This window comes from Scyliorhinus canicula, chromosome 13 (assembly GCF_902713615.1).
Source record: "Scyliorhinus canicula chromosome 13, sScyCan1.1, whole genome shotgun sequence".
NCBI classification, from domain to species: Eukaryota; Metazoa; Chordata; class Chondrichthyes; order Carcharhiniformes; family Scyliorhinidae; genus Scyliorhinus; species Scyliorhinus canicula.
In genome coordinates, this window is record NC_052158.1 from 11,731,464 (window position 1) to 11,757,260 (window position 25,797).

Genomic DNA, 25,797 nt, shown 5'->3' on the forward strand with positions numbered 1-25,797 from the left:
CCATGGTCGGCGCAGCCTTGGAGGGCTGAAGGGCCTGTTCCTGTGCTGTATTGTTCTTCGTTCTTACCTTCGTTATCAATCTCCCATCTGGAATCTTATCAAAGTCCTCGCTGAAGTCCAAGTCGATTAAGTCAGATGTATTGCCCTCTTTGAAAAATTCAATAATTGGTCAGACATGGCCTCCCCTTATCAAAACCATGCTGACTTTCTTGATTCATTCCTACCTCTCCAAATACAGATTAATTCTGTCTCTCAGAATTACCTCCAATATGTTAGACTGGCTGGTCTGTAGTTTCCTGGTTTATCCATTCCTCCCTTGGTGAATAATGGTACCACATTGACTATCCTCCAGTCCTCTGGCACCTCTCCTGTTGTCAGAGCAGAATTGAAAATTATTGCCAGCGCCCCTATTTCCTCCCTTGCCTCATTCAAAAGTCTTGGATACATTTCATCTGGCTCCGGATATTTGCCAATTTATAAGTCTGCCAGACCACTCAGAATCTATGTCAACTTCTTTTTATCACAGTCTTTCTCCCTGATTCCTGTACCCACATCGTACCTCTCATTCACGAACACTGACACAAAGTTTCCATTTAGAACCCTACCTATGTCCTCCCGCTCCACACACAAATAACCATTCTGGTCCTTAATGGGCCCTATGCTTTCCCTAGTTATCCTTTTACCCTTAATGGATTGTAAAGCAACCAAGGATTTTCCTTTATTTTACCTGCCACTATCCTTTCATATTCTCTCACCTATAAAGTTCCCTCTTGCACATTTTACATGTCTTGAGGGCTTCTGCTGTTCTGAGCTCTCACTATCTACCATAAGCCTCCCTTTTTCTTTTTACCCAAAGCCGTACATCCAGGGTTCACTGGATTTGTCAATCTGGTACAATTATTCACTGGATTTGTTGGTTCCACCCTTTTTCTTTATTGGAACATGTTGGCCCTGCACTCTCCCTTTTTCCTTCTTGAATGTGTCCCACTGTTCAGTCACAGATTAATCTAAACGTGTCCAGTCCAAGTCCACTCTGAATAAATCATTTCCGATCTTATTAAAGTCGGCCTGCCCCCAGTTTAGAACTTTGGTTTCAAAATAATTGCTTAACTGCTCTTTCAAACATGTCCTGGCACCTTTAGTTACTTACTTACATGGACACCAAGGTTCCTGTGCTGCACCTCCTTTACAGTTTCTCCCTTTTGTTAAGCTGTCTCTCTATATTTTTCTTACCCAAATAAATCACTTCGCACTTCTTTGAGTTGAACTTAATTTGCCACTTGTCTGGCCAATCCAATATGTCAATGTTCCTTTTAGAACATAGAACATAGAACAGTACAGCACAGAACAGGCCCTTCGGCCCTCAATGTTGTGCCGAGCCATGATCACCCTACGCAAACCCACGTACTCACCCTATACCCGTAACCCAACAACCCCCCCCCTTAACCTTACTTTTATTAGGACACTACGGGCAATTTAGCATGGCCAATCCACCTAACCCGTACATCTTTGGACTGTGGGAGGAAACCGGAGCACCCGGAGGAAACCCACGCACACAGGGGGAGGACGTGCAGACTCCACACAGACAGTGACCCAGCCGGGAATCGAACCTGGGACCCTGGAGCTGTGAAGCATTTATGCTAACCACCATGCTACCCTGCTGCCCCTTTTAAAGTTCAAGATTATCCTCATCACAGTCGGCAATGATTCAAATCTTTGCGTCATCTCTAAATTATGAAATCAAGCCCTGGACACTAGTGTCTCGGTCATTAACATATATAACAAATCCCAACATAAACCCCTGGAGATCTCCACGGTAGCACAGTGAGTAGCATTGTTGCTTCAGAGCTCTAGGATCCTAGGTTCGATTCGCAGCTTGAGTCACTGTGTGTGTGGAGTCTGCACCTTCTCCCAGTGTCTACATGGGTTTCCTCCGGGTGCTCTGGTTTTCTCTCACAAGTCCCAAAAAACATGCTGTTAAGTAATTTTGACATTCTGAATTCTCCCTCTGTGTATCCCAACAGGCATTCTCTTTAAGTCCATTACAGGGCACTTGCCAGCAAGACACTGAGTCACTATTAGGAGGACCCTGGCTAAATGCTCCCATTCTTAAACTAGAGACACTAAGGCTAACTTTAGTACATCAGCTCAGGACACATCAAACTTGTATTTTTGGAGTTCCAATCAGCCTGTGTCATGTCACAGACATTGAGCCTTTAGTGGAGGTGGAACAAGAAACAACAGCAAATAATTTTAATCCACTTTCTCAGGCTAATTCTGTCCATTGTATTTCTTCATTTCTTTTAAAGAAGAATTTTGCCTCAAACTCCATGAGTGTAAAAGACACTGAATTGTTCTGACACAATATTCTGTACAGTTCAGGGCAGTGAAAACTCCTAAAGAATGTGTTCTTTGAGATTCATATCTTGTGAGAAAGACATTCCCCATTCCCCACCCCCACACAGCCTCAATGAAAAGGAAGCCCCTCTTACCTGGGCCTGTTACCGGGTGGACAATTCCTCCTTCTCCCAGTGTCGGCTCCCAATCTGATCTCCCAGTAACCGCTCTTGCTGGGTGGGGCCTTCAGGCTGTGGTGAGGTCTGACTTTCACTGACCTCACACTGACCTCTGCTGTCATCAACAGGGCGTCATCACTCTGAGTGACAGGGGCTCCGACCAATTCGTTTCCCCATCTGCCGGGAACTCGCCTTCCGCGCTCTGAGTGACAGGCCGATTGACGAAAACCAGCCTCCCTCATTATGAGGGCCGATTAATTGAGCAATCCACTTCCGGTACCACGCTCGGTTTCTCGGTCCCTCTTTGTAAGTGGCACTTTGACCAATCCACTTCCGCATTACCCGGAAACCCGCCTCCCTTAGTCTGAGTGACAGGACTTTCGACCAACCCGCTTCTCCAATCCGCATAAACCCTCCTCACTTGCTGAATGACTAGAATTGCAACCAATCAGCTTTCATAGCTCCCGGAAACCTCCCTCACTCTCAGTAACAGGCCCACGGGCCAATCCGCTTCCAAATTCTCTGGAACCCGCCCCCCTCACTCAGTAATAGACATGTTGAGTTTCTGCTTTTTGGATTTAATGATGAACTGTGTAAACTTTGAGAAAAACTGTTTCTGTTCCAGTGTGTTATAACCTGCCTGCTTACCATTGGCTGGGGATTAATGACAATCCCACAATTCTGTGGGAGTATGAGCTTCCCCAATGAGGGGGGGGGGGGGGGGAGATAAATCATTTGCAGGCTCCCTGCATAAATAGAGCTGGCCAGTTTGGAACCAGAGAGAGAGGAGTTTGGCAGCAAGAGAAGTTGTTGTATATTTATGTTAATTTGTAAATAAATGTTATTTCTTTGTATCCTGAAAACTTGTGCTAGATTCTTTGTGGCTCTCACAAAACTGGCGACGAGGGTTAAAGTGAATAGCTGTGTACACTGCTGAAGCCACCTCCCTGGACGTTTGGATGTTTTTTGATGCTGCGCTGGAAAGCTGGAACCAGTACGCACAACGGATGCATTACTATTTCCGGGCAAACAACATCACCGAAAACAAGCAGCAGGTGGTCATATTGCTCACCGCCTGCGGCCCGCATATGTTTGGGGTGATTAGGAGCCTTACGTACCCAGTTGTGCCAGACACCAAAACGTTTGATGAACTTGTGCGGCAATATTTTACCCAACCCCATCCACGATAGACCAACGTTACCGGTTTAATATCACTGAAAGGACCCCAGGAGAATCCCATGCCGACTTTCTATCCAGGCTACGCAGGATTGCGGAGTACTGTGACTATGGTGAGACCTTGTCTGAAATGTTACGCGACCGTTTGGTTTGCGGTATTAACAATGTGGCCACCCAGAGAAAGTTGTTAGCCGAGCCAACATTGACTATTCAACAGGCCATTCAAATAGTATTGTCCCGAGAGAGCGCAGAACTAGGAGTGCAGGAGGTACAGGGAATGGAGGTGCATGCCTTGGGGCGCAACACCTTCCGTACGAAAGCATCCCCCGCACCCCTGTGGTACCTTGGGCAAGGTGATGTCCGGATCGACGCCAGTGGCCGTCAGACATTCCTCCCTGAAGGGAGCCTTCTCTAGAACCAATGGACGAGGAGCCATGCCCGTGTCAGACTTGTAGGCGCCGACCCCGTCGCGGACGCCGGTCCTGGGGGTGCCAGTGGCGCCGTCGTTCCAACCGAAACTGGGGCCAGCCCAGGGGCCGTACCTTTCATTTGGATGAACCTGTGTCGACTACTCCCGAGGACGTGGAGGCGGAGGATGACTGCCTGCAGCTGCATTGTGTGGCAGCTCCCCGTGTGGCCCCCAAGTGACAGTACGGGTCAATGGTCACCCGCTTGAGATGGAGTTGGACACTGGCGCAGCGGTTTCCGTGTTCACCCAGAGGACATTCAACCGCATCAAGCAGGGTATACAGACTCTTACATTAACTGACACACAGGCCAGGTGGCCACCTATACTGGGGAACCATTGGACATTGAAGGAACTACAATGACCCCTGTTGTTTATGGACGGCAGGATGGGCGTTTCCCACTTATCGTGGTGCGTAGCCATGGGCCCAGCCTGTTGGGTCGGGACTGGTTGCGCCATTTGCAGTTGCAGTGGCAGCACATCCTCCAAACAGTTTCTGGAGGGTTGACTGAGGGGCTAGGACAATACCCAGATGTATTCCAGCCCGGTTTGAGGAAAATAAAAGGGGCTGTAGCCCGTATCCAAGTCGAACCAGGAGCCACGCCGCGCTATTTCCGGGCGCGCCCAGTGCCTTACGCCTTGCTCAAGAAGGGGAGCTCACTCGTTTGGAGACTTTGGGTATCATCAGGCCCATGGGGCGGAGAAATTAGCAGACTCCCTGCATAAATGGAGCTGGCCAGTTTGGAACCAGAGAGAGAGGAGTTTGGCAGCAAGAGAAGTTGTTGTATATTTATGTTAATTTATAAATAAATGTTATTTCTTTGTATCCTGAAAACTCGTGCTGGATTCTTCGTGGCCCTCACAACACAGTGGTTCTCAGATTGTTTTGTATTGTTTAAAGAATAATTTTACAAATGTAACCATGTACCCTCCAATGTAAATTATAATTCTATATAATAACCACAATATGAACGGGTCCATTCACAGAGAACATTAATAATGTTTTAATAAAACAGGAAATTACATACTAGTGATTTCAGGATTATTTCTCTGATGTGGACAGTGATGAGACAGAGCAGACAAACCAGAGATAAATGATAACTGTGACTCCACTAATATTCTATGGCAGCAACTGAACTGTTTTTCATCTGGTTAAACATTATCTCTTAATGTCATACAAACCCCATCAGTTCACACATCATGTTCAATACAGACAGAGTGGAATCAGTATTCACAGCAGTGACACATTAGTTACATCTTTAAACTGTCTCAGGGCAGCTTCCTGTTTTAATGTAAAATAAAAACTCCCGGAAACCCGATTTTCTTTTATTCCAATTTTATTACAGATTCCCCACTGGAACATGACATTCTGGATAATATTTACAGACCTGTACAAACCCAGTCCAGTTTGTCAGTGTTATTTAATCACACAAGGAAGTTACATTATTGAAACACGGTGAGACTTTAAAGTGAGTCAAACTGACAGATTTATCACAATTACAAGAAACAAACCAACTGGAGATTAATATAAACAGAGAATGATGGAAATATTCAGCAGGCCGGGCAGCTCGATAACGGCACTTACTCACTGCCTGAACCCAAACTGAAGGCAGCGAGTATGACAGCAGCAGCTGGTCTCCCACCTCCCCTCCCCTCCTACTGAAAGTCAATGTGAGACTCACCGCTGAAAACCATGACAGTGAAATGTCCATCACCGTGAAGAAGGGAGAGGATTCGGGAGGTTTGGGGTGGAAATATTGACAGTTGCTCAATGCAGAACTAACACTAACTCCTCGGAATTTAGACAAAGTGCAATAGTTAAGATTGTTTCATTTCATTTCCTCTCTTGTGTTTCTCTATCATTCTCTCCCACTGTCTGGAGAAATTATTTTTGAACCCCCTGGAAAGACTCCCCGACCCCAGTTTGAGAATCACTGAACTGATTCATCTCAAACACGGTGATCTATCGCCACCTTCCGCCTGTGGAGCAACATTACAGGCAGGAAGGTCACCGGCTCCCTGCAGTTCACAGCTCATTCGACCCAGTAAGTTCCTCTCTACAATTGAGCTTCTATTTGTTTCTTCTCTCGCCCTCCTTCTTTCCCCCAGCCCCACAGAGGTCCTTGCTGATCTTTCAGTTCCCAGTTCCCATACAGGATTTATACCCGGAATGTTAACCTGGTTTCTCTCTCCACACCTTTAAACACTCCAGGCTGTCAAATGTTTTGTTCATTTCCAACCCCTGGTTTGTGAGTGTTTCTGATTCTCCTGCCTGTTCCCTATTGATTTTGCTTCTATTTGATTTTGAATTTTCCTTCGTACTTCCCTGGGTATTATTTAATTTTCCTGCTCTTGGATTTTCTCTTTGTCATTTCCTTGCCATTGGTGATCAATCTCACCCTAGTTCCTCTTCCCTGCTCCTCAACGTTCAATTTCCCACCTGGAGTCTCGGAGACCTTGAGTTTATTTCTGTCTGTGTTTTAATTCTCCATCGTCTCTGCGCTTTGATTATTCTCCATTATCTTGGGGAATTTAATCTATTTTCCAGGATTCACTGGAAAAATTACCGCATGTTTGTTGCTCCTCACCGAGTAAGGAAACAAAAAACAAAATGACCAAAACATTATTGTCACTCAGCTGTAATCACCCTGAGCTCAGGAACCATTTGAACCATCCGCACCCCCTGTGACTGAGACCCACTCCCAGCAGTTTACAGCTGGCAGGAGGCAGGGAGATGGTGTGAAATTATGGGATGGATCTGTTAGTGATCTTTAATCCCGCAGATTGTCAGCGGGGCCGAGTTTTTCCCGTCGTAATTCAATCCCGTACAGAAGAAGGGAAAGATTCTCTCAGTGAAAGTGTGGGTGAAAGTGTGGAGATGGGACATGTTGTTCGCATTGTAAAATGACACCTGTCCCCCCTCATAGTCCAGGAAAACCCCGATCTTCCCGGGATTCACACTCAGGGTGAGGGGGGTCTTTGAGGGGGAGGTGGCGGCAAAATAACCAGATCCGGGAATCAGCGCCAAAATCCAGACTCAGGGATCAGGGAGATTCCCCCTTTCCTGTTCACAGACTCTCGGGCCACTCCCAGCCACCACCCAGTCTTCCCCCCCACCCCCACCTCCCAGTAATGTCTCCCTGATGTGAATCCCTCTGACCCCAGGACACATTCCCAGGAATCAAACCTCTCCGGGGTGTCAGGGAGCGGCTGCTGTTTGTCTCCGAGTCTCACACTGGTCCGGTCCTCAGACAGGATGAGCCGGGGATTCGCTGTGTTCGGATCCAGAGTCAGAGAGGCTGGAGCTGGGGGGAAGTTAAAATAACACAGTCAGTGATTTAGAGAGGGAGGGGGAGGGAAGAGAGAGGGAGGGGTAGAGAGGGGCAAACGGGGTAGGTGAGGGAGAGGATTGTGAGGGAGGGGAAGTGGTCAGAGGAGAGAAATCAGAGCAGCAGAGCCAGGGAGTGGGTGAAGGGAGAGAGCAGGAAAGGAGAGAGGGAGTGTGAGAATGGAGTGAAAGTGAGGCAGAAGTGGGTGACGGAAAGCTGGAGGGTTTGAGAGTGTGGAAGCCGGATTACAGAGAGATTGGGAGAGGGTTGAGAAATAGAGGGGGTGGCAGGGAGAACAGGAAGTGACAGGGAGTGTAGGAGGGTGTGAGAGACTGAGGTGGAGGAGTAGAGACAGCAGGTTAGCAGGGAGAGTGTGAGGGTGAGAGAGAGAGTGCAGAGGAATGAATGCAAAAGTTGGAGAGTGTGAAAAAGAGAGAGGGGATGTTGGCAACAGTAGGAAGGAGGGAGGGAAATGGGAGGGTAAGAGAGAGAGTGGGGGAGAGAATGTACAAGATGGGATGAGAAAGAAAGTTTAGGAGGTCGGGTCGGAGGATGACACTGACTTCCCGTCACAGCGTCTCCAACACCCTCCACCATCCCAGAGACACTCACCTCGGTTGGCCATGTCAGTGAAGAGGCTCCTGGGACTCTCTCTGGTGCTCAGCACACAGCTGGCCCAGGACAGCAGGCCGAGGTTGGAGCAACCGAGGGGGCGGATGGACGGAGGGCCGACCCCAGGGACTAGCTGCCGTCCAGTCTAGTCTGGGGCTTCTGGAACAGACAGTCCCATCAATAGTGGAGATGCAGTCACAGAGCCAGGGACTACATGAGGGGATGTCGGTGAGCATCCAACACCTGCAGGCGCAGGTGGAGGAGTCCAACCGCGTGCATGAGCAGGAGGTGGTGCCGACCATGCCTGTCACCCCGGCCAACACTCCATGGGTGGCGTCCGCAGTGGAGGCATTGGGGCGATGGTTTGGACTATGGATCGGCGATGCCCAAGGCCTGGGGCATTCTGTGCAGGCGCTGGCCGAGGCCCAGGACAGGGTTTGCTGCCTCACATGTCCCAGAGCCACCTGGAAATTGCAGCGGCGTTCCTGAGCATGGCCCAGTCACAGCAGGCCATGGCTGGGAACGTCAGCAGCATTGCCCAGGCACTGGCCAACATGGCGGAGACACAGAGGGAGGTGGCCCAGTCCCAGAGGGAGATGGTCCACTCCCTGTGCTCCCTGGCCTCCAGCATGCAGACCCTGGTCGAACCAGAGCGGGTCTCCAGGAGTGGCAGTGCCAGGTGGTGGGGGAGCCTCGGGGGGTAGCTCCCCTTGCCCCCTCAGTCCCATTGAGGGAGGAGGAGGTGATGAGGCCCATGTCGGTGACTCCCGCAGGGGAGGTGCCTGATCACAATAGCACCTCGGACTCCCCCCTCCTGTCCCTGGCGTATCTGGTTGGCAGCGGGCAGAACATGGCGATACCACGCCACCTGGGACACCTGAGCAGGGGCCGGGCCTATCCAGGCCCGGTTTCTCCAGAAGGCGCCGGCCAACGGGGACCCAGTTCGCAGGGCAGGAATCACAGTTGGCCGGCGTCTTCTGGAGAAACTGGGCCTGGTTGGGCCCGGCCCCTGCCAGGTGGGTACCTCTGGGGACCCACCTAGACATAGTGTTAGGGCCCGCAAGGCCAGAAAAGTAGACACCAGTTAAGTTGGCTCGGGTGCAGGGCACAGTTTAGTTATAGGGGTATATATTTGTTCACAATAAACACCTGTTACCACTGTTACAACCTGCCTCGGTGCTTTGCCTGATGGGTGTGTGGGGTGGGCTAGCCTAGGCTGGCTGGGGGTGGGGGGGGCAATGGGTGAATGTTGGGGGGATCTGGGGTATGGTGCGAACCCTGTGGGTGGCCCGTGATCCCCACCCTCCTCACCTCACCCTGACCGCTCCGACCACCGCCGCCCCAGGGATTTGATGGGACCGTGTGTAGGAATGACCGGCTCACAGGCAGGGATCACCCAGGTGGACGGTGGAAAGTGTTACCGTGGGCAGGAGTCAGACATTGTCATACGATGCAGAGCAGCAGAGCTCATCGCAGAGCGGGTTGTCATCATCCTCCATCCCAGGGCCCCCACCCCGCAGTGCAGCAGGTATGTGTCACGGAGGGGGCTGCAGGTGGGGGTGGGCGGGGGGTGGCCGAGGTGGGAAGTGAGGAGGTGTGCGGTTGGGATGCAGTGTCTGTGCCCCTGGACAGTTCCCCGCACCCCCCCCCCCCTACTTGTTGGCTGTCAGCGTGTCCCATGCTCGTAGGCCCTGGTGCACACGTCATGCGGCATCCCGCACCTGCCTGGGCTCCATGTCCTGGCCGCCCTCACCCTGGCGTTCCTCTTCCTCCTCCAACACATCGCCCCTCTGCTGTGCGATATTCTGGTGGATGCAGCAGGCCGCCATGGGCGACCCTCTCAGTGACATACTGTAGGGTCCCTCCACAGCGGTCCAGGTATCTGAACCACATCTTCAGGAAGCCAAAGCACCGCTTGATCACACCGCTGGTCGCTGTGTGCGAGTCGTTGAAGCGGGTCTCCGCGTCGGTCTGTGGCCTCCGGATAGGAGTAATCAGCCAAGACCACAGCGGACCAGAGGCGTCTTGCTGACTGCCCGGCTACCGGGCACAGACGTGTACGATGCGCAGCTGTTGGTCACAAACCAGCTGCATGTTCATCGAGTCAACCCCTTTCGGTTTGTGTACAGCGGCCTGTTATCCTCAGGGGCCCGTAGGGGGACATGCATCCCGTCGACCGCCCCCTGGACCCGGGACATCCCGGTGATGGTGGCGAAGGCCGCTGCCCGGGCATCCTGGTGGGCTCAGTCCACATCGAAGTAGATGTATTGATCCGCCTGGGCATATAGGGCCTCCGTGACGGCATGGATACACGTGTACACCGAGGTCAGTGAGATCCCGGACAGGTCCCCACTCGGCGCCTGCAAGGACTCCGTGGGGTAAAAGTTCAAGGCGGCCATCACCTTGGGGGTGGGTGTCATACCTCCGCGGAATGCCCGGTCCGGCAGTTCCTCGAATGACAGGCGGTGCCGGTAGACACGAGGCCTCATGTGGCGCCTCCTTGGGACCTCCTCCCCCTTGGCCGGTTGGACAGCCTGGGTGGCAGCCCTCTGCCCCTCTGCTGCTCGCTCCGCTGCTGCCTGCTCCGCTGCTGCCCGCTCCGCTGCTGCCTGCCCCTCTGCTGCCCGCTCCGCTGCTGCCTGCTCCGCTGCTGCAGCTGCCTCCTCCTCCTCGAGGAGCTCCCGCTCGTACAGCCGCAGGGCATCCCCCAGGGCTGCGGCGACCAGCAGGAAGGCCACCATTGCTGGTTGAATTCCAATATCCAATATGCCATTTGCACTGCGGGATCCACCCCCCCCCCATCTCCCTCCCCCATCCCCTCACCCCTGGCCCTGTCGGTCCCACAGTCCCAGCTCCTCAGCTGAGCTGCTGCCAACAACTGCTGCTCCCAGCTCCTTAAACTAAACACAACTGAGCACAAACTGTTGTTCACTGACCCTTGAGCTGACCTCTGACCTGTGACCCCCCCGTCAGGGTTCAGCCTGCTGCCCTGAGACAGGATCTGAATGTGTCAACCCTCGGCACATTCTGAACCTTAAATGTTACAATCTCCAGTCAACTCAAAGGTCCCTCCCACAGGTGTTCCTCACTTAAACCCAACACAAGACAATCTCCAGAAATATATATTTCCTCACCCTCTCCATGTAATTAATATTTTGGGCTGGATTCTCCGATACTGAGGCTAAGTGTTGACGCCGTCGTGAAAACGGTGGAGTTTCATGACGGCATCAACGGGCCTCCAGGTGGAGCTATTCACCGGCCCACAGGGGCTAGCACGGGCGGAACGTGAAGCTCCCGGGGAGCGGCCGCCGATACACCGCGGCTGCTCATAACCATTCTCCCCCCCACACACCCCCCCCCCCCCACACACACCCACACACACACACACACACACCCACACACACACACAGACACACACACACACAGACACACACACACAGACACACACACACACACACACACACACAGCGTTGCAGGCAAGATGGCCGCCAGCAGAGCAGCTCCACGATTTAGGGACAGCGAGTTGGACATCCTCCTGGACGCCGTGGAGGGGAGGAGGCTGGTGTTGTACCCCGGGCCGGGTCACAGGTACCATTGTCCGGCGGAGGTGGCAGACGCCGTCAGCGCCGTCTGGGTGGTGTCCCGGACTGCAGACCAGAACAGGAAGAAGCTGCACAACCTCCTCAGGGCAGCCAGGGTGAGTACCCAGCACTGTGCCCCTGGCACCAACCCCCCTACCCCCACACACATGTGACCCGCCACCCACACCCCTCAGGGGGACAGTCGCCATCCCACCTTGACCCACATGGCTGCACCCACCCATGCCAGCCGCAATGGCCGGGTGCCCTGGGCACTGATGCCATCAGAGACACAACCCCTGGGCTGCATGTGTCGCACCGTCTGACAATGTTGCTGTTTCTGTCTCCCCCCCCCCCCCCTTCCGCCCAGGACGAGGCTGCGCATAATCCGCCGGGAGCGGGAGAAGATCGGAGGGGAGAGGACCAGAACTGCGTCCCCTCACCGTGCCCGAGCAGAGGGCCCGGGACAACGTTGGCGGGCCGGAGGAGAGGGAGGTTGCTGATGCGGAGGTCGGAGGCGCGCCACCAAGTGAGAACCCCCTACGTGTATGCGGCCCTCTCCCCAACCCACCCCACCTCACCCCCTACCCACAGCCGCCTCACCACACCTCCCTCACCCCACCCCCTCACCCCAACCCCCATCACCACACTTCCCTCACCCCACCCCCTCACTCCAACCCCCCTCACCCCACCCCCTCACCCCAACCCCACCCCCACCCCCCCCTCACCCCACCCTAACCCCTCACTCCAACCCCCCCAACCCCACCCCCTCACCCCAATCCCCTGACCCCACCTCCCTCACTCCACCCACTCACTACCTGATGCCTCACTCCCGTCCGTCTGTCTGACCATACATGCTGTCTTGTGTCTTGCAGGACCAGCCGGCGATGGTCCCGGACCAGCCGGTGCCCCCCCCTCGCCCCCAGCCAGTGCCAGGGCCGGTGCCCCCCCCGCCCCAGCCAGTTCCAGGGCTGGTGCCCCCCCAGCCAGTGCCAGGGCCGGTGCCCCCTCCCCCCCAGCCAGTGCCAGGGCTGGTGCCCCCCCAGCCAGTGCCAGGGCCGGTGCCCCCCCGCCCCCAGCCAGTGCCAGGGCCGGTGCCCCCCCAGGGACCTAAGCACCGACGGGGAGGGCAGCCGTAACAACAGCCCTCTGGCCGAGACGCGTCAGGAAACCACAACCCAGGAGACCCCGGACTTCGGGTCCGATGAGGAATTTTCCGTCACTGCAATCTCCCAGATCCTCCACCATCACCTCGACTGGGCTCTTTAGTGAGGAGGCGTCTGGGACACTTACCGGTGCGAACCACACAGCCGCTCCGGTACAGCAGGTGGAGGTAGGAGCAGCCGAGGGGCCGGACAGTCGGAGGGCAGCCCGGCCCCAGCAACCAGCTGCCACCCAGACGGGTCCCGGGTTCCTGGAATATCCACTCCCACCCATAGATCAGGTGCATTCACCCAGGGGCCGGGTTGGTGAGCAACAAGATGGCCGCCGTAATGGCGCCCGTTGTGTGAGCACCACCCTGTCATGTCGGGGATCCCCAATTGCTCGGCCTGTCCCCCGCCTTCCTCTCCCCCCCCCCCTAACCCTGACAGAGCCCCCTCCGCCCCACAGAAAACACAGCCGCTGTCCGTTACGGGAGTTCGCAGTCCCCCCACGCCAACTCCTACCTCCTCCCACCGCCGTATCAGCCAGCACGCCGGCATTGCGATTTTTTATAGTGGTTAGAACCACGCCGTCGGGACTTCGGCCCATCCAGGCCGCTGAATCGCTCAGACCCCGGAGAATCGGTCGTCGGGTTCCGATTCCGTCATTTTGGAGGTCCGGCCCCAAACCAGCGTCAAAGCCGGTTTGGGCGTCGGAGCCTATTTTCCGGCCGATGTTTCGGAGCGGAGCTGCGGAGAATCCAACCCCATGGGCGGGATTCTCCGAGCCTCCACGCCAAAATCACAATCGGCGCAGGGACAGAGAATGGCCGTTGATGCCGGAATCAGCACCGGCGCCGCTCCCGCGATTCTCCGGTCCCTGGGCAATCGCTTGGGAGTCTCTCCCACGCGAACTACGTAGCGTGAGTCGGGGGCCATTGACAGGGGATCCCCCCACCCCCCCGCGATTCTCCATGAAGAACTGGCCGAGCTCCTGAGGGTGTGGTTCTAACCACATATTGGCCATCGGGAACGTCTGGTGGCGGCTGCGGACTCAGTCCGTGGCCACCCTGGTGGGGGGGCCTCATGTATTGCCAGGGGAGAGATTGTGTGTCACGGATCCGCGGGCGAGCGCGATCTCGGGGGGCGGGGCGGGGTGGGGGCCTTTATTTCTGGTGCCACTCCGCGGTCCGAGTCCGCCATGTCCCACTGGGCGGCTGCTGCAGGCCACAGCCGTGCCCATGCGAGGGCTCCCGACCGGACGTGCGGGGCCAGTGTCCGCAGCCAGAGCTGCGAGGAGCACTCCGGGGTCCTGCCAGCCCCCTGCAGGTAGGAGGATCGTTCAGGACTTTCTTAAGGAAAGTCCAGAGTGAAACGCCAGCGTAAAGGAGATAGCCCCATTAGTGGGGAATCCAGACCCTTGTCTTGATATTCTTCCTGCCTTTTCCCACATTATACTCCATCTACTAACTGAACTATCAACACGTGGCACGGTGGCACAGTGGTTGGCTCTGGTGCCTCAGCTCCAGGGACCCGGGTTCAATTCCAACCTCGAGTGACTGTCTGTGTGGTGTATGCACTTTCTCCCCGTGTCTGTGTGGGTTTCCTCCGGGTCCTCCGGTTTCCTCCCACAGTCTAATGATGTGTAGGTTAGGTGGGTTAGCCAGGCTAAATTGCCCAAAAGGTTAAGTTGGGTTACTGGGTTTCGGGGATGGGGTGGAAGCCTGGGTGTTCTTTCTAAGAGCCAGTACAGACTCGATGGGGTGAATGGCCTCCTTCTGCACTGTAAATTCTGTGATGAACATCACTTTGGAGTAGGGTAGAGTGTGAATGGACTGAGGGAGGATTGAGTGAGCTAGAGGGGACAGGGAATATGCTGGAGGGGAGGGAGAGATGGTTAGGGAAGCTGGAAGTGAAGGAAGGGAGATTGCGGGGAACAGTGTGTGGGAGGGGTTGGAGAAAGTGTGGGATTAAGGGGTGTGGAACAGCAGAATGGGGAGAGGGCTGGGAGGGGAGGGAAGGGAAGACAGTGGGAGAGAGGATGTACAGGGAGCAGAGCATGTGTGAGATGGCGAGGAGAGAGCTGTGGGTGGTGGGCAGAAGGGGTGTAGATGGAGGGGAGAGAGTGCAGAGGAATGGGAGGTGAGAGAGAAAACTGCAGTGAAAGGGGAGGTGGCTGGCAGCAACTTCTGGATGAGTAGGAGGGCAGAGAGAATTAGGGAGCAGAAGGGGAGAGGAATAGAGGAATGGAGAGGGGAAGGGTCTAAATAGGCTGGGGGTGGGGAGAAAGCAGGGGTGGGAGACAGTGATGGTGAGTTACTTTCTTAAACCTCTGCAGTCTATGTGGTGTAGGTACACCCACAGTGCTGTTAGGGAGAGAGTTCCAGGATTTGACCCAGTGACAATGAAGGAATGGCGATATATTTCCAAGTCAGCACAGTGTGTGGCTGAGAGGGGAACTTCCAGGTGGTGGTGTGTCCAGGTATCTGCTGCTCTTGTCCTCCTAGATGGTAGCGGTTGTGGGTTTGGAAAGTGCTGCCAAAGAAGCCTTGGTGAGTTTCTGCTGTGCATCTTGTAGATGGTACACACGGCTGACATTGTTCGTCCTTGTTAGAGAGAGTGCATGTTTGCGGAAGGGGTAGCGATCAAACGGGCTGCTTTGTCCTGGTTGGTGTTGAACTTTTTTAGTGTTCGGCTGTGGTCGGGATGAAAATCTGGTTGCTGTGGTTCATACATCCATGTGCAGGAAAATTGGACATTTATTTCAGAAGTGATAATTTCTGGAAGACTTTGTAGAAGAATGTAAGGTCAGAGATCAATTATAAATACAGAGGGATCGAGATTGGGGATTTTGAAATGGGGCTTAAAAATCTGATTTGGAATTTAACAGGAGGTGACAGCACAGGAACAAGATCGGAGAGAGAACACAGCCCTGTCTGACTCCAGATTTAACTGGAAAGCTTTTCAGTTCTGACACATTGATTGAAATTGCGGTATTTTTGTTTGGAGAGAGCAGTTGGATCCATTTGCAGATTTGCTCCTCAAACTTCATTTTGGAGAGCATATTGACCATGTGGGTGTGTGATATTCTGTTAAAGGCCTTCTCCTGGTCCAAGCTGATGGGGCAGGTGTCTACATTCTGACCTACATATAGGTGATTGTATCCCTGAGGAGCACAAGGCTATCAGAGATCTTCCTTCCGGACACAGCAGAGGTCTGGTCAAAGTAGATCACCAACTCTAGAGCAGACTTGACTCGATTGATGATCTTGGACTTAATTCTGTTGTCCATGTTTTTAAAAATTTTTTTATAGTAGCCAATTATTTTTTCCAATTAAGGGGCAATTTACCTTGGCCAATCCACAACCTGCACATCTTTGTGGGGGTGAAACCCAGCAGATACGGGGAGAATGTGCAAACTCCACGTGGACAGTGACCCAGGGCTGTGGGTCCTCAGCGCCGTCGTCCATGTTAAGCAGTGAAATGTCAGCAATTTCTAATTCCTCTCTGTCCCCTTCCACTTGTAGCTGAAGGTGAGGAAGCCTTTCCTCATAGATTCTAAAATCTTATCAGTCAGAATCAAACTCTCACACACTGGACTGATCCAGTCTCACAGAGTCAAACACAAATGACCTGATGAACTGTCACTTCCTCTCAAGTTGCTGGCGGTTTTTGTCAACTCGTCGCAAATTAGTGTTTTTTCTCGTGTGATGTAAGATTTCTGTGATAAAGGATAGTGAGGGGGGGGAATGATGTTACTGAACCGACTTCTTCCTTCAGGTTGTTGATCAGAGAGCTCTCTGTCTCTCTCACAAACTCTCTCTCTTTCAATCTCTCGCTCTCTGTCTCTCTTTCTCTCTCTCTATCACTATCTCTGTCTGTCTCTCTCTCTGTCTCTCTCTCTGTAACTTGTGAAAGATGAATCGTGAGCAGAGTCTGGAATGAATGATAATCTTGGAGCCTCTGCAGCAAAGAGCGAGTCGCTGACTCTTCACCGCTTGGAGACCCTCCTTGATATTGACCCCGATCATCAGCAGCAGGAGCAGATTCTATTTGCTTTTCTCGAGTCAGGACATTTCCTTTTGCCTCTCTCAGCCTCTGAGCACCTCTAACGATAATCAACATCTCGATTTTCCACTTGACTCCTCCCCCAGGCACCAGGACCTCAAAGAGGAGTTTCAAAGGCATCCACCTTTTTGTAATCCCGTTTGACTTCCTTGATGTCCTCTGAGGTCACCAATTTCATGTTGCGCGTCCATGTTCCCCCCCAGCACCCCCTGCACCATCCCCTCCCCTCCAACTCGGTTGTCTGCAAGTACGGATGTTCAAGGTGTCTGTCAGGGACGGGAGTGTCCGCGGTCTTAGGCAGGATAGTGGAGGAGACGGACCCGGACCCTTTGGTGGCGATATTTGGGGGTCTCATGGCAGGTCACCCAAACAAGCCGCTACCCCCGGGGGCGGTGCCGACCGCCACTCTAGCAAAATTCCCTGCCATACAATCAATGAGGCAAAGGCGAAGACAATGACCTTCCGCCTGTCCAAGAGCTCCAGCTTATCTGAGACACCCAAATATCATCACCAAAGGGTCCGGGTCCACCTCCTCCTCCACTATCCTGGCTAAAACCATGAACACTCCCGCCCAGAATCTTCCCAATTTTTCGCAACCCCAAAACACGTGCTCATCATTCGCTGGCCCTGCCCACACCTCTCACACTCATCTGCTACCCCCTGAAATAACCCACTCATTCTCACCCGAGTCATATGCACCCTGTGCACCAGCTTGAACTGTATCAGGGTCATCCTGGCACATGAGAAGCAGCAGATACAATTTCCTCCAAACAACAGAGGCCCAAATACAGATCCCTGTGGAACACCACTAGTCACAAACTTCCATTCAGAAAAACACCCTTCCCATTGTTACCCTTTGCCTTCTGTGACCCAGCCAGTTCTGTATCCATCTTACCACCTCACCTCTGATCCCGTGTGACTTCACCTTTTGTACCAGTCTGCCATGAGGCACCTTGTCAAAAGCTTTACTGAAGTCCATGTCAACAACATCTACCTCCCTCCCCCTCAACAATCATCTTTGTCACCGCCTCAAAAACCCCAATCAAGTTTGGGCAGCACGGTAGCATTGTGGACAGCACAATGGCTTCACAGCTCCAGGGTCCCAGGTTCGATTCCGGCTTGGGTCACTGTCTGTGTGGAGTCTGCACATCCTCCCCGTGTCTGCGTGGGTTTCCTCCGGGTGCTCCGGTTTCCTCCCACAGTCCAAAGATGTGCAGGTTAGGTGGATTGGCCATGATAAATTGCCCTTAGTGTCCAAAATTGGCATTAGTGTTGGGTGGGGTTGCTGGGTTATGGGGATAGGGTGGAGGTGTTAACCTTGGGTAGGGTGCTCTTTCCAAGAGCCGGTGCAGACTCGATGGGCTGAATGGCCTCCTTCTGCACTGTAAATTCTATGATTCTATGATTCTATCCCGGCAACCGAGGAAACCCCCTCCAGACCTTTCGCCTAAAGTCCCGAATCTGCAGATCCCTGAACTCACTCCCCCTCAGAAGCTCTACTCTCTCCCTTAGCTCCTCTAGACTGACAACCCTTCCTCCAAATACAGATCCCTCACCTTGACCAGTCCCACTTCCCTCCACCTCCTGTATACACTATCCATCTGTCCTGGCTCAAACTCATGATCCTCGCACAGCGGCGTTAGCACCAACATCCCTTCCACCCTAAAATGCCTTCTCAACTGATTCCATATCTTCACTATGGACTGCACCACCATACTCCCTGAATACCTACTCGGAGCCATTGGCATCGCTGCCATCACCATTGCCCTCAAACTAGATCCCTTACAAGATTCCTCCTCCATCCTAACTGTCATGTGAAAGTACCTTTAAGAAATGGGTGTTTATAAATGGATGTGCATATAAATATCTGTAGTGAGAGAACCTTTAAGAAATGTGTGTTTACTACTGCAATGATGTCAGAGAGTGAGTGGAGCTGGGCTGTCTAGCAGCTTTTTACTTTTGTTTTAGGCTGTTTGCTGCAGGGTGTGTTTTAGTGTCATTTTCAGAGCTGGATAGCTGCAGTCACAGCCAAAAGGTGTATGAATCTCTCGCTGTAATCTAAAGACTGTAAATCAATCCTGGTGATTTAAAACTAATAACAGCAGTGACTTTAACCTGATGTGCTTCTGGTAAAAGGTGTTTTAAGTCGTATGGATGTCAAAAAGAAAGCTTAGAGGATTACTTAGTGTTGTAGTCTTTAGGGATTGTATTTGAAATAATGGTTGCTAAGATGTTCACTGTATGTTTAAAAAAGGTTAACTTGAGTTCATAGAATAAACATTGTTTTGCTTTAAAAAATTACTTTTCCATTTCTGCTGTATCGCACCTGAAGAGTGAGCCGTGTGCTCCCCATCCCACAATCTATTAAAAGTTGTGGGTCAGGTGAACTCCATGCTACACTTTGGAGTTCTCTAAACCCTGGCCCATAACACTAACCCACTCTACCTCTTCTCCTTCCCACCACCACCGCACCTTGTCCACATTCGCTGCCAAATAATAACTGAAAATGAAATGAAAATCGCTTATTGTCACGAGTAGGCTTCAATGAAGTTACTGTGAAAAGCCCCTAGTCGCCACATTCTGGCGCCTGTCCGGCGAGGCCGGTACGGGAATCGAACCGTACTGCTGGCCTGCTTGGTCTGCTTCAAAAGCCAGCGATTTAGCTCAGTGAGCTAAACCAGGCCCTGAATGGAGCAAGTTTGGCATCGCCAAGCCCCCCTGCTGCCTCTGCCTCTGTAGCAAAGTCCTCCCCACCCTCGGCACCTTCCCCGCCCATACAAAGTCAGAAATGATCGTGTCCACTTTACGAAAAAAAGACATTTGATATAAAGATCGGGAGAGTTTGAAAGATAAACAACAGCCTTAGCAGAATATGCATTTTCACCACTTGGACCCTCCCTGTCAACGTTAAGTGCAGTGTATCCCACCTCTTAAGATCATCCCTCACCTCCTTCACCACTTTTTAAAGTCCCTGTTATGGAGCCCCGTCCATTACCTCGCTACCTGAATCCAAAATACCTAAACCTATCCCTCGCTACCGTAAATGGCATCCCCTAAATTATCCCGCTGTGCCAGCTCATGCACCGGGAATACCTCGCTTTTCCCGACATTCAGCTTGCACCCGGAGAACACTCCAAACCTCACCAGCAGGTCCATAATCCTTTCCATATTCTCCAACGGATCCAAAACATACAGCAAGAGGTCATCGGCACAGAGCGACACCTGATGCTCCCTCTGTCCCCTCATAATCCCCCGGCACTCTGCCGACCCCCTGAGAGCCATCGCCAATGGCTCTATGGCCAGCGCAAACAGCAGCGGCGACAGCGGGCACCCCTGCCTCATACCCCTGTGTAGGTCAAAGCTTTATGAACTCATATCATTCATCTTTATCCTCGCCCTTGGTGCCACATTCAACAACCGTACCCAAACCACAAATCCCGGCCCAAACCCAAACCTTCCCACAACCGCGAACAAGTGCCGCCACTCCACCCAATCAAATGCCTCCTCCGCGTCTATGGCTCCTGACCCCTCCCCAGGAACCACAGAACATCTTCCCACACTGCAAACCCGTGGGAAAGTGGACAGTGATATTGTTCTGAAGATCAGCCCTCAGAATGGACTGGGCCTCTGAGCAAATTCACAGAGTGAGCAGCGGCTTCACTGGTTCACTACCTGCTCCATCAATGGAGTCACTCAAAACATCAACCTCACTCAATCCAAACTCCCTATTCTAGATTTAAAACTATACCTACTTTGATCTGGACTCTGTGACTGTGTTAAACCTGTGGATTTTTACATTCTCCCTTCTGTTTTGAACCTTGAACATTTCAATAAGATCACCACACTCCCTCCCTTATCCAGTGCAGACTCACAGTTTCTGCAGCCCCTCCTCTTGATGAAGGTGTCCAATTCCACCAACCAGATTCTCTGCCGTTTAACACTTGCTCTCTAATGTCTGGATGCTTCCCGATAAACGATGATAAAAATTATTCCCCAGAATGACAGAAGGGACCAGTCCAGTGTCCTCTACAAATTGGGTTTCCCATCCTGAGATTGGTGCTCTATTCCTCTGGTTATACAGATCCCTTCACTGCTTTGACACACGGTGCTGATGGCTTCAGACACTCACCCAGAGGAACCCACAGAGAGTAAAATATGAGAATGGAGAGGCTCCCGAGGATTAACAACCGGCAAAGTGAATATTTAATCTGGGACCGAGGAGACCCTTTAGTCCCGTCACAACTGGATTTAAAATCAGGAAAATGAATAGAAGAGTTTTACCGGGGTTAATGGAGTTTATCATTTCTCTCCACGCTGTGTACTGTAAAGGGCCTTTGAAATTTCCGATAGACAGGGCGGCAGCAGATACTGAGAGCGTGTGACCCTCATCACTAATCCTGTATGTTAGAAAAGATGCAATAAATTTGTCGGTTAGAAGATTTTACAACGTATGTAATTGGTCACGTTTTCAGCATTTTTGATGATAGAGAAAATGTACAAAGTGAAATATTAATCACGTTCCTATAACTGAGAAAGGGATAACTTTGGAATTCAAAGGCAGAGAATGGAAACCCCCACGTCCTGAAAAAGGTTCACAGTCTGATAACAGATTAGTTACCAGGATATCACAAATCACAGTAGAAGAGAAACATTTATCCTGTCCACTTGCTGTTTCACAAACAAAGTTTGCAGAACAAAGACAGAGGCTGAAAACATCTGGAACTTAATGTTCAACCCTTAATAACTGATCCCCCAACCCGCCGAGAATCCTGCTCTCCTCTACTGGCATCTTGAATATCTCTGATTTTAGTCACTCTCCCATTGGGAGCTGGACCTTCAGCTGCCGAGGTCCTGAGCTCTCGAATTCCCTCCCTGATCCTCCCCGTCTCTCTGTCTCTCTTTCTTCCTCAATCACTCTCTCTAAAATCCACGTCCGTTATCCGGGTTAATATTTCCTTCTGTGTCTCTGTCAATTTCTGCTTTTTAACGCTCCTGTGAACCTCCTTTAGATGTTAGATGACATTAAAGGTGCTAAATAAATACAAGTCTTTGCTGTTGTGGTTGTTAATGACACAGAGCCAGTTTATATTATGGAATAAAACCCGTTCATCCTTTAACGTCTGACTTTCTCGGGTTGCTCAGGCTCCATGCAGGGACATGGATGACCCACTCCTTGGATACATGGACCGTGCGGCTCTCAGGGTCAGTCGGAACGTCACAGACACTAACAGCCAACATCAGGCAAGTGATCACCTCCAGCCTGGGAACCAGGTTGTATTATTTACCTGACATCTTGTCATTTCTTCAATATTGTACAACAGTTTTGTAAGAAAATCTAACAGTGTTTAATCACGACCATAAAGATAGTTCTTATAAAAGACTCATCCGTGAACTATACGCCGAGTTTTCATGGCCCGACGGACAACCATTTGAAGTTGTGACAACACCAAGAAATAAATCCATAAGAACACTTTACTGAGTTAATTTACCAAACTGCAGAGTTTCAGTAAATAATAAAAAATAAGAACACAATTCTGAGGCTTTTTAAAAGCAAACTCTGCAGAGTTTCAGTGAAGAACATGTCCTACCTTCTCTTCCGACAAGCTTCCTCCTGAAAGAAATGAATGAGGAACAGTGAGGATGACAGTAACAGATTTCAGGAGGAGTTAGACAGGCTGGTGAAATGAGCAGACTCAGAGCAGATGAGATTTCACACGGAAGTGGAAAGTGATGGATTTTGGAAGGAAGATTGTGGAGAGTCAAATAAACTGGAACTGAGCATCAGTCCCGCTCACAGACACAGTGACTCTCACACACCGTACCAGACACACCCACACACTCACAACATGGAACTGGAACTGGATTACAATGGAAGTTCCAGGTGAAAATTAAATTTGGACAAAACAAAGATCTAGAAAATTCATCCTCAGGAGGTTACAGGTATTCCCGGGAATCTGCAGACAGTGTGGAAACCGTTAGTTCCCAACAGAACAGTTCAGGAAGGGAAACAATTTCACTTCAATTCTGCTTCTCTTCTGTCAGTAAATTCTATACCTATTACACAATTATCATCAGTTATCTCTGGTGGGCCATATCTCAAACAACGATGAATCAGACTATCTAAGGGAGATGAAACACTTGCTGGCATGGTATACCGAAAACAACCTCTCCCTAAATATCGGAAAGGCCAAGGAACTGTGACTTCAGGAAGCATAGCACGACTCACACTCACACTCCCGTCTGTATCAATGGCTTCGAAATGGAGATGGCCGATAGATTTAAGTTCCTGGGGGTCACCATCACCAACAGTCTGTCCTGATCCACTCACATTGATGCAACAGTCAAGAAAGCCCAACAGTGTATCTACTTTCTACGGGTGCAAAAGAAATTCGGCATGTCTGTATCGATTCTCACAAACCTCTACAGATGTGCCACAGAGAGCATTCTATCCGGCTGCATTACAGCTTGGTATGGGAACTGCTCGGTCCAAGATCGCAACAAACTGTAGAGTGTGGAGAACTCAGCCCAATGCATCACACAAGCTTGCCATCCCCACATTGATTCTGTCTACACCTCCCACTGCCTCAGGAAGGCAGACAGCATTATCAGAGACCCATCCCACCCAGGCATTGCCTTCTTCCAAACCCTTCCATCAGGCAAGTCTGAAGACACGCACATAGGAACAGTTCTTCCCCACAGCTACTAGACTCTTCAACGACTCCCCCTTTGACTGAACTGTTACCTGTAAGAACATTATTCACAATGCCCAATGCTGCTCTTGCTCATGTATTTGCTTTGCTTGGTCCCTTATTCCACACTGTAACCAATCAGTTTGTCCATGTACCATTTGTCAATGGACTCTGTTGGTTATACTTTTTGTCTACTATGTACGTACTGTGTACGTTCCCTTGGCCTCAGAAAAACACTTTTCACTGTACTTCAGTACACGTGACAATAAAAATGTGACAATTAAGTTCTTTTGTGACTGTGAAGTTTCACTGAACTGACCCGCAATATATTCCCTCACCTTCAGAAATATCAGCTCGTCTTTTTGCTCCATCTGTTTCTGCAACTTGGAGAGTTTCTCCTCAATAGAATTTAAATTCTCCTGAATCTCTCGAAGGTTTTTCTCCATTGGTTCCAGAATCCTCTCCTCTTCTTCCCTGAGGTCTCTGAGTAAACGCTGCTCTTTCTCAGTGAGAATCTGGTGCATTTTACTGAACTCGGATGTGATGTGGGTCTGCAGACTGCTCGACTGTTCCTACCAAATGAAATGTGAAACATAATTAATGTCCCGCGATAAAGGGAACAAAACTAACCGGGATCCCAGAAAATCAGCACAGGGAGACCTTACCCTAACTTCAGAAATCTTCCCTTTCTGTTTCTGTTCCGTTTGTAGAACCGCCGATTTCTTCTCTGTGAGAGAATCTAAGGAAGATTTCAGCTGATCCTGGGATTGGGAGAGGAAATCACAGAATGAAAGTATTAGACCATAAAAATGTGATAAAACGTATCGTTTATAAAACGTTTCCCCTTTTACCTTGTAGATTTCAGCAGCTTCCTTAATCGGCAGAAAGCGGTGCTCTCTGTGTTCCCGCGAATCTCTACAAATCAAACAGATCAATTTCTTGTCAGTTTCACAAAACAGCTTCAGTTCTTCCTGATGTTTCTCACAGTGAAGTTTACTTTCCTTCTCTTTCGGGTTCAGCTTTAATTTTCGAGTTTTCACGGCCAGGTTCCCCAAGGCCCGATTTATCCTGAGGTTTCTTTCTGGAAACTCCTCTCTACATTCCGGGCAGGAGTTTATCTCCTTCTTTTCCCAACACTGGGAGATGCAGGAGCGGCAGAAGTTGTGTCCACAACCCAGTGTTACCGGATCAGTGAAGAAATCGAGACAAATTGGACAAATTGTCTCCTCGGTCAAACTCTGGACCTGCTGTCTGAGAGCCATGTTCACACTCAGCACTTCCTGATTCAAACCGGTTTAGCTTTGGGTATTCCTGCATTCCTCAACATCTTCAGTTCCGCCAATTGCTGATGAACTTCGCTGCAATACTCAAGATAAACATCACAAACTGCTCTCTGTGATCTCGACTTTCACACGAGTTGATTAATCCTCGCGCAGTTCAGGGGCGGGTTGGGCTGCAGAGAATGTTGACAGGGGAGAGAGAGAGAGGGAGGGGTGGGGAGGGGGAGAGAGAGAGGGAAGGAGAGAGAGAAAGAGGGAGGGAGGGAGAAAGAGAGGGGGAGAGAGGGAGGGAAGGAGAGCGAGAGAGGGAGGGAGAGGGAGGGAGAAAGCGAGGGAAGGAGGGGGGAGGCGCAGATGGGCGTGATCGATGTTGCATTGCCCATGTCTCCAGTCTGTACTCGCTGCCGAATAAAAAGCCTCTGGTGAAACAAGGTGCAAGTTCCATGAACAGAATTGTGATCAGAATTGTCGCGCTCGGCCTGGGGCAGGAAGTGCCAGATGTCAAAGTGTAATTTTCATAAAGGCTACAGAGAAGATCTTTAAAGGGTTTGAACCTGTGAGGTTTGATGTTATTTGCCAGCAAGTAAAGTTCTGCGTTTTTGCCTCGCATTCCACTAACCCCGGCCGTCTCAAAGCGCCTCCTGTCCGATTAAATATTTTGGAAGCGGAGTCCTTATTGCAAAGTGCGGTAACGCATTAGCAATGTGACTACAAAGCAGGGTTATGTGTTGAGGATTGTCCTCCACAGAGAGGGGGGAGAATGGGGAACTCGCTGTCACAGGCAGTGGTCGAGGGAGAGAGAGTTGACACATTGACAGCGACACTCGAATTCCAAGATGACTTTGTATCGCACAGAATGAATACGAAGCTTATTTTTTTTATCTGTTTGAGGAAATTAAGGTCATGTTTGAAAATAGAAAACAAAATCTTCAGATCCTCAAA

At 51.1% G+C, this 25,797-nt stretch overlaps 1 protein-coding gene across 1 annotated transcript in view; it reads right to left on the minus strand.

Annotated features, from left to right (window-relative positions):
• Positions 1-25,058, minus strand: part of LOC119976483 — a 59,189-nt gene extending 34,131 nt beyond the window's left edge. The window contains 7 exon segments of the mRNA XM_038817021.1: positions 6,923-7,182; positions 7,185-7,463; positions 21,168-21,283; positions 22,475-22,497; positions 23,914-24,147; positions 24,241-24,336; positions 24,427-25,058. Coding sequence (XP_038672949.1) covers positions 6,923-7,182; positions 7,185-7,463; positions 21,168-21,283; positions 22,475-22,497; positions 23,914-24,147; positions 24,241-24,336; positions 24,427-24,837 — 1,419 coding nt within the window. The 5' untranslated portion in view covers positions 24,838-25,058.
• Positions 25,059-25,797: the final 739 nt, after the last annotated feature.